General features: G+C 35.7%; 1 protein-coding gene across 5 annotated transcripts in view; it reads right to left on the bottom strand.

Annotated features, from left to right (window-relative positions):
- Nucleotides 1-12,719, bottom strand: part of LOC131431109 (neural-cadherin-like) — a 1,211,689-nt gene that overhangs the window by 509,906 nt on the left and 689,064 nt on the right. For 3 of the 5 annotated variants that reach the window (XM_058596617.1, XM_058596618.1, XM_058596614.1), the window contains exon 1: nt 9,360-10,870. The exons of the other annotated variants lie outside the window; for them this stretch is intronic. In XM_058596617.1, the coding sequence (XP_058452600.1) occupies nt 9,360-9,411 (52 nt within the window). In that variant the 5' untranslated portion in view covers nt 9,412-10,870. Of the gene's footprint in view, nt 1-9,359; nt 10,871-12,719 lie in introns of those variants that run through there. 5 annotated transcript variants of the gene reach the window in all.

Raw genomic sequence — 12,719 nt, 5'->3', positions numbered from 1 at the left:
TTCTGACAACTATTTCGATACTTTCGCAATCGGAATCCGAGGTCCGGTAAAGTCAATATCGATTTGAATAATTAGCAACTAACATGTTTTAATTTAAACAGTTTGGTGGTCAATTTACAACAATTTTTACATTTTCGACATCGCCGTTTAAATTCTCGTTAATCCCAGAACCTAAGACCTTTTGAAAATCAAACATTGTGAAAATCGGCATTCAGAGATATCTCTGAGAAAATGACGTTAGTTCTATTTTTGCGATTTTAACAACCTAAGGTTCAGCCAACTCGGACAAGAGTGGGTGCATTTTTTTTCACCCCACCAATAGGCATTCTGCTATCTCGACGAAATGTTTTGAAATGGTAAATGATCATCGGCACTTCAAGCTTCGGTTTTCACAGCGATAACGGCAAAATTTGGGCAATTGTTTATGAATCCCTCAAAATAAAGTCCACTCTCATGGAATGATTTCCTGTAGTAAACATATTTTACCCATCAATATCAAGCGTAATAGAATCTTCTTTTGTTTTATTTTTTCATTGTTATTATAGTAATAATATATAATAAAAAACATGGCTAGGAAAATATCTTTCGAAAAGAATTTGCAGTACATTATTGACTACAAACAGGCACGGGACTTTCATTTGGTGATGAGAGAAATGTGGTAAAAGTAAAAGACTTAGGAGTTATTTTAGACAGCAAACTTGATATCAAGAATAATGGCGATTACGTAATTCCAAAGGCTTCCAAACTCTTAGATTGTATCTTTCGAATCACTAAAAATTTTCGTAATATAAATTGCTCGAAAGCTCTTTATTGGCCCTTATTCTGCGAGTCGAGTGTCGTGACTCGAGAAATCTCACCTCACTGTCACATGACTGTAGTCACCCTATTCTAGGAGTCGACTCGGGTGACGTGACAGGTTCATTCTATGGTGAGTGAGATGGTGAACCTCAAGTGACGAACGATTCCTTTTCCCAAACGTCAAAACGAGTGGGAAATGTTGCCGGTTGTGAGGTTTTTTTTTTTTTTTTTTGTTTCTATATATAGAGGTTTTAACACCTTAAGGTCATTCACCTCGTATATTTATAGAGGTTTTAACACCTTAAGGTCATTCACCTCTTCGGACCAGAAAATCTTTCTGATCCTATGTGCGGGGTTGGGAATCGAACCCAGGTGGGCTGCGTGATAGGCATCGACTATCCCATCACGCTATACCCGTCCCCTCGATGGTTGAGAGGTTAATTTTGGAAATGTTGCCGGTTGAGAGTGAGGTTTAAATATTCTCGATATAAATCTTTAGTGTTGAATTTGTTTTCGGATTCCGGCTTGTATTTTTTTTCGAATCACGAGTTCCGTTGCCGTTAGTTAGTATGAATTGCCGTTAGTTGGTATGAATAATTAATGTCGATAATCCTGGAAATCGCTACAAGTTACTGGCCTTAATATATTTCTGAATCGTTTGCAACGATCGGTCTTATTTGCAAAGTACGCTTCTGAGGAGCGAAATATCAACTGTAAGATTTGTTTATTTGATTTAAATTAGGTATTAAGTTTACCTACATTGCAGTCCAGACCACTGTCACTCATTCGAATAAAATGCTTACCGGTGGACAAAGGCCCGTTGTAACATTCTTGTTCAAGTTGAAAGGATCGTACAGGATTCCTAATTGTATTCCTCCTGTCACTTGCTTTACCGGTACCGACTTTGAAACTCACAGCGTAGTGACTCTTGTCACCCAGATTCGACTGCAAGAATACGGTGAGAGTTCATCGAAGTTCATCCTGGTGACTTTTGTCACTTCATTCGACTGTCAGAATCGCGTGACTCGGGTGACTCGACTTATCTCACCTCACTCGACTCGCAGAATAAGGGCCATTGTGTACGGTTAATCCTCGAATATTCAGCTATAGTTTGGTCACCTCATTATCAAATTGTATATTTACGTATCGGTTTAACACAAAACGCTTTGTGCGATGAACTGTTCAATTCACGTGTTTAGAATTTTGCGCGTCTGATTTTGACACTTAGTTTCACCTTAATGTTCGTTCATACCAAACATTTTAGAAAACTTTAAATTTGAGCTATTCTTGGATATCTCATACAGCTGAAAACTGTATCATAAATTGAAATAAACATATTTCTGATGGGACAGGGTAAATTTTGAAATGGAGCCCTTTAGTAAAGTTTCCAGAAGAAACAAGCTCTAATAAATAGATAAGAATGAATGCTTTCAAAAAATTAGCAACAAAGTAAAACAAAAATTGTTGGATGAACGAAGTTACAGTTTAGTAGAAGAAGAATTTTTACACAAAATTTTTCCAAAACTGTTTATGGCTGTTTGAGCTGAAGTAAATGAAAGGATGAAGTGGATTGTATTAATCGCTTAAAACAAGCATCTTTCAATTCATGTTCAGAGAGAATTTTCTATGTATTACAATATTTATTTCTCCACTTTGTCTGATGTAAAAGTACAGGATTTAAATTATTGGCAGTATCAGAACTGTTTGAAAAAACGTTTAACAATATCACAAAAATTTTTGATGATGATCATATTTATCGATTTCGTTAGAAAATACGCGATTTAAATAAACTTTCTAATTATTTGCAACTCGCTGGCACTATTTTCCTTGGAGATGAGGAACTTCCATTTTCATCCAGCCAGGATTGAGGGTCACTTTATGCGTGACTCGTCATTTTATCCATTGCATCATCGTCAGTGTTGTTGTTGCCAAAAGTATTGTTCTTTTATCTCTTTCATTGTTGTTCGTAGTCTTGGGGTCAATTCAGGAATACTATTTACCGTTGCTGAACAGTTGAAGGTGTTTTTTTCGTAGCTTCCGTGCAGGGTGTCGGTAGTGTGCAGGTTGTTTATCAAATTGAGTTAATTCTCGTAGGCAACTAGCGATTTCACCCTAACCAAAAATCACGTAATAATGAATCGTCTTATGAAGTCGCATACGTAACATTCGTACGTCATTCCGGATACCGGGGAAAAACTTCCACAACGCTTCCCTTTCGATGGAAAGAATTTCTCCGTACTGCGACATGTCTGTCTTCTCGTATGTAATGCTCATTGGCCTGCGAGGGAAGGTCATACACACGCACTTCACAGTTCACCGTCTTACCACGTGCACAGAAATTTTGTACTTTACGTTATCATACCCGACAGTGTGCTCGTCGTTGTTAAGCGAAGCGAATGCAATTGCAGCTCGTTCGAATACACTATTGTATGTACACTGCACTGCATTGTCTTAGTTTCTGTGCTCTCGACCGTAAACAATATTCGACTGTGTCGGATGAGATGCGAACACGAACTGTGATTTCTGACTTTGAAAAACAATATGCTTAGTTTGGATGTGTAACAGTTGCCTCAGTATGGCCGGTCGGAAAATACTATCATGAACATTTATGGAAGTTTATTTTTGATTTTTACTGATCCTAAACTGATAGATAAACTTTTCGATGAAAGTTAGGTTCAGGATCTGTAACAAGATGCGTAAACTGTGACGTTCCATTTATGTAGATGTTATAAGATGTAAAATCGTAGGGTTCTTTTTCGAAGTGTGTACATCTTAAGCAGATTCTATGCTAAAGGACGAGTTTTGTTCAGAGTCAATCTGTGATAAATCCTGTCAGGATCCTGGAGAGCTAAAAGTTTTTATGGTATTTAATTCATAAAATACTGGAATCGTTTTTTTATCGACAATTTCTTTTACTGAATGATTTCAATTTTTAGCTTAGAAGTTTTTAATTTTATTTTGATTACTTATTTGTCATCTATACTTTTCTTACACTTATGAATATTAGCATAATGTCGAATTTTGTTTTAAAAAAAGCCGGGTGATTTGATGACGTTAATACGAATTAAACTGACACGCTCGCTCCTCACTTCTGAATATCGAAAACCGGTTTGAGCAAACTTCATTTCTTTGTTTTCCGAATTGTAACAACGTACCTATACTAAAGTGCGAATTTAATTAATATTGACACTAGAGCTTCAGTGGGTTCGATTTTTGGTGTTAAGGGGCGGGTAGGGTCTAACAATTTGGAAAAACCATTCATTATTTTCTTTATATTTTCTTATAGTAAAACATTTCAAGAATACTCTGTGAAAAGTTCAAGCCTATTGGAACGAAACTCAGGAAGTTATGGACCTTTATCTATGGTTATCTCATTTTGCGAAGAAGCTCGGTGCACAGGCCCAAGATTCCTACTTCGAATGACTTCAAAACTTGATAAAACATTTTTGAAATGTTTCATTATAATAAATTATAAAAGAAAAAATATGTTTTTTTGAAAATGTTAGACCCTACGCGCTCCCTGGAGTAATAAAGTGTTTCTATTGATTTTATAGACGAAAAACTTTAAAAGCGTTTTTCTCGAAAGCAGGTTTTGAAAGACTGTGTCCATCGTCATTTAAAGACTTGTGAACCATTTTTGCATTTTTTTTTTTTGAATTTATTCCTGGCTTTCAGTAGAGCTGAATTGAGAAAATTTCTGCGATATTGATTTTTTCCTCAATCTTGAATAATATAAGAAACTATTTTTGGATATAAACTAACATGACCTTTTCAATTTGTAAACAGTTATGTCAAGTAAATAAGCATTTTTCTTTAATTTGCATCGTCGCGCTAAATGATTAAACACGCTTTACCCTACAATTCTGGAACCGGAAGACGGACCGGGATGAAATTAAACAGCAACCTATGAGACTATAGGAACTTTTATTTGAGCCTGTTTGTGGAAATCGATCAAATTATCTCTGAGAAAATTCAGTGAGTCCCGTTTTAAACTTATTGACCATTACTTCTGGAACCGGGAACTTGGAACCAGTATAGCCAAAGTCGGTTCGTTTAGTAAGTAACTAATATACCCTACATATTGAATCAGATTTTAGCCAAACCTAGAATAATTTTACCCTTCGGCGCTCTAAATGACGGTGTGAAATTCAACAGCAACCTATAGTCGGGTAAGGGCTCTCTATTTCATTTCATTTGTAAGGACGTTACCTTAAAAACCTGATTCAGTCACCAAAATCACTACGATTTTTTCATATTTCTGCTTAGTTCGCCTTGCCCCACATTGGGAATTGATTCACATTCCTTGTAAATTAAAATAATAATTAAAAAATCAGCTAAAACACTTCTGATATGTTCACTACTGTGCTCCTAATTTCTTCTCAAAGATTTTATATTCATCCTATCGTTGGTCCTTTATTCATCCCATAAATTAGCAATGGCGACAGCAATCAAAACCAAAATATTGCACTATTACACTCTCAGGTTCAAAATGTCAAAATTATATTTAAAAAGAACCTAATGCCAACTATGACACAACACACGATATTTTAAAAAATAGTTAGGAATCATTTCGACGTTTAAAATTTTTTGAATCGTTTTTGTTACCTTTCGTTTCAAATTTAAAATTTTACTCTGCAGTTAATTTGGAGAACTTAAAAAAAAACAAAAAAAGAATTGTTACTATTTAGGCATTAGCCCTTCTTAAAACAAAATGCAGAATCAGAGATGCCATTCATACAGATTTATCTGTATTTTATATATATTTGCGTTCGCGTTCGTTAAATCAGATTACAGATTTTCTACATTTAAGGTTCATAAAAAGTGAGAAGTAAAACTCTGAGTATCTATTAGTATTTGATTTCAGTACTTCTTTAAAAGTTTATTAATCAACGGACAAATCACATGTTTAAATGGAAATCTTTTGTGCAAATGTTTGATGATGAACACTGATAAACATTTATATTAAAATTTAAAACCAATTTGAATTTGATTTGAATTTGATTTATTCTATTAGTGAAAACAGATAGAGCAGATACATATTTTCTATGAAAATATCTGGTAGATACATATTTTCTATGAAAATATCACGCTCTATTTGGTGATAGTAGAATCCGAAACAGTTTTATTCATATATAAATATCAATGATATAATTGAACTAATGCCACGGATACCAAAAAATACTTGTTGATGATAATTTGAAGAAGAAAAAATATTTTGTTTTAACATTATGAGAAAACTTGGCAACCTTGCGATACGAAATGAGATTAAAACAAAGCGCAATCAAGTGTATTAAGTGCAAATTGTCATCTCATAATTTTCATTGCTTTTCAGGTAATTTCAGAAGTCTTTAATCGTATAAAATAAACAAGTTGAAAGTGAACATTACTAACTATAAAGTCATCCAACATTGAATAGTTGTGTAATAATGTGAAATAGTGATCATGTTTTGAGACGAATCGATTAGTAAATATACAGAAACATGATGAATTATAAAACTTTAGACGAAAGTGGTTCCTAAATCAAAGAGTGAGTTTATTTAGAATGAAAAAAGCGACCGTTGAAAATTTTTCAACTATTTTTTTCAATTGGAAAGTGTGGCAAAACCTAGAATAAATGTTTTAAAACGTTCCACAGTTTTGTTCAGGTACGTTTAAAGATATGATTAATGTTCAAAGTTATAAGGTGAAGGAATGAGATGGAAATTTGAGCTGAGATGAAATATTGAGTCCTTGAGTGACAATATTTGACACATACTCACGCACATACACACACAGACACATACATTGCTCAGCTCGGGGAACTGTGTCGAATGATATAGAACACTTAGCCATTCAAGCCAATTTCCATTAATCAATTTTTCAAGTGATTGTATAAATTTTCTATATGAGAAAGGCAATAAGTGTACTTTTATAGAAAAGGATCGTTATCATGATCTTGCAATAAAACTAACAAGTAGTAACAAATTGAATAACAGAATTAGAAAATTACATTTTTGTCACCTCAAAAATATAAATTTTAATGTGGCAACTCTGCACGCTATACGAAATTGAACAAAGCACGCCGAGAACGGAGAAAAACCACACTTATCGAATGAGAGTTTTAATTCGAATCATGATTCGAGAAAATCGGCTTAACCGTTGCTGAGAAATCGAAGTGAGTTCCGTTTTTTGGAGATTTTTTTACTATTATCGGTGCTTTCGGAAGTGAAAACGGGGGACTAGTTGTCTAAAAGTAGTTTGATTTATGCACTAACTAATCAAGTTCTGCCAACCAGATAAATTTAGCAGTAAGTTTTATGAAAATGTACACCACGTTTCGCCATCGCTTCTAAAAAAATACTCATGAAATTGAAAATTTTCACTAATCGCACTGTAATACCGGAACCGAAAGTCGGATAAGGATCAACTTTTCGGGGACTTTATAAAGAATTTTATGACCTTCCATTTGCATCTTAGTTTGTGAAAATTTTTCAATAAAGAGAGAGAGAGATATTTTGTAATCTCAACGAACTGAGTCGAATGGTATATGACACTCGGCCCTTCGGACTTAGATTGTAAAGTCTGTTTTCACAGCGATTGCATAGCCTTTCTACATGAGAAAGGCAAAACAGGGGAAACACTTCTGAAATGTTCCTAATTCAATTTCTATTGAATAGCAATTGTGATAGCAATCAAAACAAAATTATGCTCTATTACACTCTCAGATCCCAAATATCAAATATCTTCTAAGAAGGGCCATATGCCAAATGTGAGACAACACATGATATTTTTAGAACCAGTTTGGAATCAATTCGACTTCAAAAATTTGTTGGGTCGTTTTCGTTCCCTTTCGTTTTACATTTAAAAATTTACTGCAAGGTTAATCTAGATCGGTCCTTAACAGCGTTATGTTGACATATATTGGAATGAAACAAGGGCTACTAGATTTGCAACAATGGTCCTTTCATTACCACTTAACACAGAAAGTGTTCTAGTTTTATTCGAAACCAAAACAGTTTTATTCTAATATAAATATCAAAAATATAATTAAATTAATGTTACGGATACCAAAAAAAAAAATACTTGCTGATGGTTATCTAAAAAAGAAATAAAAATTTTGTGTCATATCATCATGACATAACTTGGCAAGCTTGCGATACGAAATAAGATGAAAACAAAACGCAATCAAGTGAATTAATTGCACACTTTCTCCTCATTTTTTGAAAATTTTTATTGTCCAGCTAGTAATTTTAGAAGTTTTCAATCGTTGATTAACCAAGTGAAAAGTGATTACATTACTAATTATGAAGTCATCCAACATTGAATAGTGGTGTAAATATGAAAAAAAGTGATCACGTTTTGAGACGAATCAATTAGTAAATTTTCAGAAACATGACGAACTGTAAAACTTGAGACTAAAATGTTTCCTGAATTGGAAAGTGAATTTACTTTTCAATGGAAAAAACGATTTTGAATCATTTTTTTTTCAATGGAAAAGTGTAACAAAACCTTAAATAAACATTTACTCACTTATTTGGTTCAGGTACGTTGCAACATATGATATTGAATTGGGAGCTCAGATGAAAGCCGTTATCCTAATTAGAATAGGAATATACGACTTGGCCAACAAAAACAATAATGAATTGCAAAAAACAATAGTAAAAACTGTTATACTATATTGTATGGTTTTGAATATCCTTTTCAGTGGTCCCACGTTTATGGAAATCGGATCTAAATTGATTCACAAACGACAACGCAAAATCACAAGAAATTACTTCTCTGCCATTGAATGAAATAAACCATTAGATTTTATTTACCATTATATACAAGGAGAGAATTTAAGTTGAAGGCCTACTAGGATCGATTCTCAAACCAGCAAATTAAAATTAAAACATACGACAAGAAGTTTGTAAGATCAGAGCACTGCACATTGATCCGTTAACTCAGAACGTAATGAAAACCTTCAAAATCCATCAGAAAAAATTGGATGTTTCCAACATTCTCAAAAATTAAAAATTATGAATATAGCAAATAAAATTGCACTTTTTGTATCACGACGCAACAATTATAAAGTTGTTTCAAAAATAAAGTTCAATTTTACGTCTGCCTTGTGTTTCTAGTTGAACAGCTAAGTTTGACTAGTACAATACAATTTGAAGTGCCATTCACAGACAAGTCTAAAATAAAAATCTAAAATCTATATTAACCACGTGATTCAAACAGAAAATTGCTACCGAAAACTATATGCTGGAACGCATCCAAATCAAAATTGAATTTGAAATAACCTAAACAGTGCCTGAAAACATGCTACACTTTTCGCTGAAGAACGGTCAGTTCGGGTTAATTTTCATCCATTTATAATGAGGTATCAAACTTTGCTAATATCTATAATAAATAGCATTCATCTATCATGTGTTTATGGACAAATGATCCGAAGCTCGACACAAATCGTTACCATTTGAAGCCATCAGTTCTCGAAACCGTTCCTCGTCGACAATTAATTTGCGAGCTGTCAGACTCCCTGAGCGGGACACGAACGAGCCAAAATAAATTATTGCCTTGCCCCTTAGCACCGAACTCACCTAAATAAGTGCTGTTTGTCAGTACCCAAAATATCTTCAGTGGGTCCACCATAACGACGGCAATCAGTTGTACTAACACTAGTCAAAACCACAGATCAGGCTCAATGCACATGGTGCCAGCTCGCAGCTCATTTAGCTAATCCGGGGCCCCTCTCAGATTCCGCCGGAGCCGCAAAAATCCGTGGGTGATGGTGTGTCTCTGTTTGCTACTTGTCGGCCACTTCTGGCTGGCGGTTGTTTTGCACGGATTATCCTAATTTCCGACACCAGCGATCCACTTTTGCACTGATTTGCACAGTAAGCAGCTCACGCAGAGCTAGGAAACTTTTTTAATTTGTTTAATTTGAAATATTTTCTTCCACTTTCAGTTCGCCGCCAAACTGGCGTGACGGGACCACTTTTTGCCGAGCCCAGAAGATTCGGGGTGCACGTTAACGAGATTCGGGAAAACAGATTACGATAGACGGAAACGGCATGAGCACACACATACACGGACACCCATACGCGGCACTTAACGTGAAACCCTTGCGGTGATTATTGCAGCAGCGACAATGGCAACGAGGCGTTGAAAATTAATCTGGTTGAAAAATTTCGCATTTATCTGCTCACCGCAGCAGGTTTCACATATGCTTGCGATACGAACCAGAAGCAATACGCTCCTATTTATGGTGGTGCAGTTATAATTACACTTTTTTCTTATCTATTCTCAGTATTCCTTCATTAAGAACGGGCCCGTCTGGCAGCGGCGAGATTTACCGTGTTTTCATAAAACTCAGACACCACGGCACAACGGTAGCAAAAAGGGATGCACTTTTGCCTCCAGGGTAGGGCAGCTTGTTGTTTCTGAATGTGTACACTCAACAAAACTTGTTATCGCGATAGGATTTTTTTTTTTCGAGCATCCAACCACAACTTTTCGCTTTACACTTCCTTTGAACCGCCCTCGACGCTTGTAGTGCTACCACTCTCAGCGCCAGAAATTCGCACAGTCAAGGACCATTGAAATGGTGCCCTTCTGTTGATTCTGGAAAAAAATCTGTTTACCACAAACAGAGCCTTAAACTGCCACTCATATTTTTTCACACCTCCACTGCACTGCGATGCCAGTTACCGAGAGGGCGAAAGAGTAAACCGATTTTCTGCAGTACTAGCTCTTAACCCAATATTCCGGGGTGGTTCCCGAAACAAAACACTACAAATAAACTCACTCAGGTAATCCTTTAATCTCTCGATTATATAATCCCATATCTGATCTGGTCCACATCCAACGGTCCGGTTATCTTGGTGTAAACTGCGAGCGGAATTCTTTTCACGTATCCTCACATCAATTTAGTGGCAAACCGGGTGGCGTACCGTTGCCCTCCCTTGCGATCTGACTGAGAACCGACCGACCGGAACCTTGGTTCTAAGTTTTCCCTCTCTGTTCAGTCAACCTTCACCAAACGTGGCTAAAGATAAACTGAGGAACGAATTTCGCATCCATTGCTGACGGTCCCGTCGTTATCACTATCGCTATTACACTCCCAATTTTCCCACGCTCGGAAAGTTCTGCTGTGCTGAGAACCATCCGAAATAAAGGGAAAGCTTTTTTCCCCCGCCATTCGGGCGCCGGCGCAACCGGAACACCCGAATGCCATACGCGCCAACAGCAGCATCCCAAACGGTCGGAAGAACGCGAGCGAACCGAAGAGATGTCCGAAGCTGAAATGCCAAAGAGCGAGAGCTTTTTCCGGAAATCGTGGAAACTTATCATAACTCCTAGCCGCCGTGACTGCTATCAGTTGGGATAAAGACGAGCAGCAAAACCAAAAAAAAAATCACGCGTGGAGCGCAGCTCTATAAATCGAGTTGCGATAGGACCGAAAATCCGAAACGAAGGCACGTGGGTTGTTCCGCCGCCAAGCGGCGGAAGTTAACACACAACAGCGGTAGTGTTGAGAAAGGATCGCAAGGAGACGACGCAAGAGGCGATGTAGATGAAATATTTTAGAGCGAAGCTTTGAAACTTCGAGCTCTGAGTTTTGCTGCGTATCCATATTAGGAATTAGTTATGTTCACGTTTTGCTTGTATTGGTTTATTATTAAAAAATCAGTAAACTAATCGTGAAATCTGCTCACGAAATCATGACGATAAATTACTATTTTATGATCAAAATTATCTAAATCATGAACAATAACTTCCATTCGATATTAACAGTTTCAATTTTACTGTCGGATTTTACTTTGAACCTGCCAAAACAAGCGATTACAAAAAAGATAAATAGATATTTAAATTAAGCAGGATTTTCAAAATTATTATCATCATTTACATACACCCAAACATTCATTTGCGGAAAATAATTTCAAGAAGTAATCGTAACTCATCTAACGTAAATATGTCTTACTTTACTATTATCTTACCCTTGCAACATTCGCTCTGCGGAAGAATGAGAGCAATTCCAGGAATGAGTAGACGAAAAGGTGACAAAATCAGAATCGAACTTTTCCGATTTGGATGAAACTTTGCACATGGCTTCAGTATGGCAAACCATAAGTTTTGAACCGATGGAGAGGTCAATCCGACTCACGACTGATTTTTAAAAAGGGCGTAAGTATTTTTGCATTTCACAAAAATTGTCTTTTTCAAATCGTTGTAACTCGGAAATGTCCAGGAAGAAGTTTTTGAAAGGATGAATAGGGCACTCTAAAAAAAATATACACTAAAAAAATTTTATTTTTTTTTACTCAATAATTTCAAAATGAACCAAAAAAATTAAATTAAAAAAAATCAGGGTTTCGATTTTTTTTGGATAATTTTTATTTTAAAGCTATTATTAAAACCTATAGATTGATGGCTATCCCATCCGTGCCATTTGAAAAAAGAAGAAGTTACAGCTAAAACAATTTACAGATATATTCGGAATGTCAAGTTCTCGTTGAAAGATAACCATTTAAACAGTAGAATATTATTCTACAGGTTAAAGGCAATAAATTTGTTCATGATATCCTTTCTTCTAAAAGTAGCTGTTCTTGAGATACTTGGATATTTAATTATAACACCATTTTTTATATTTTCATAAATTGTTTATTTGCTTGCTATATCTACAATTATTGCATGTACATGGATAATTCCTAATTATATTTAAGGTTTTAAGTTTTTGAAAATTGTATGAGTACTACGTGCATCGTCATTCGAATACAGTCTTGTGACGAAACACTACTCCACTTGGTCACACCCCGTTCATGTTCTTCTTGTGACACGTAACAAAAAGACATGGTCGTGAATGCATCTCGACGTCTCTGCTCTGCCCATTCATATAATTGTTTTGCAGTTGTGATTGGGTGTTCATGTAGTTTAGCCAAGCTTTCACGTCGTGCCAT

The sequence above is a fragment of the Malaya genurostris genome, chromosome 2 (assembly GCF_030247185.1).
Source record: "Malaya genurostris strain Urasoe2022 chromosome 2, Malgen_1.1, whole genome shotgun sequence".
Classification (NCBI taxonomy): domain Eukaryota; kingdom Metazoa; phylum Arthropoda; class Insecta; order Diptera; family Culicidae; genus Malaya; species Malaya genurostris.
This window is presented reverse-complemented; position numbering and strand designations above follow the sequence as displayed.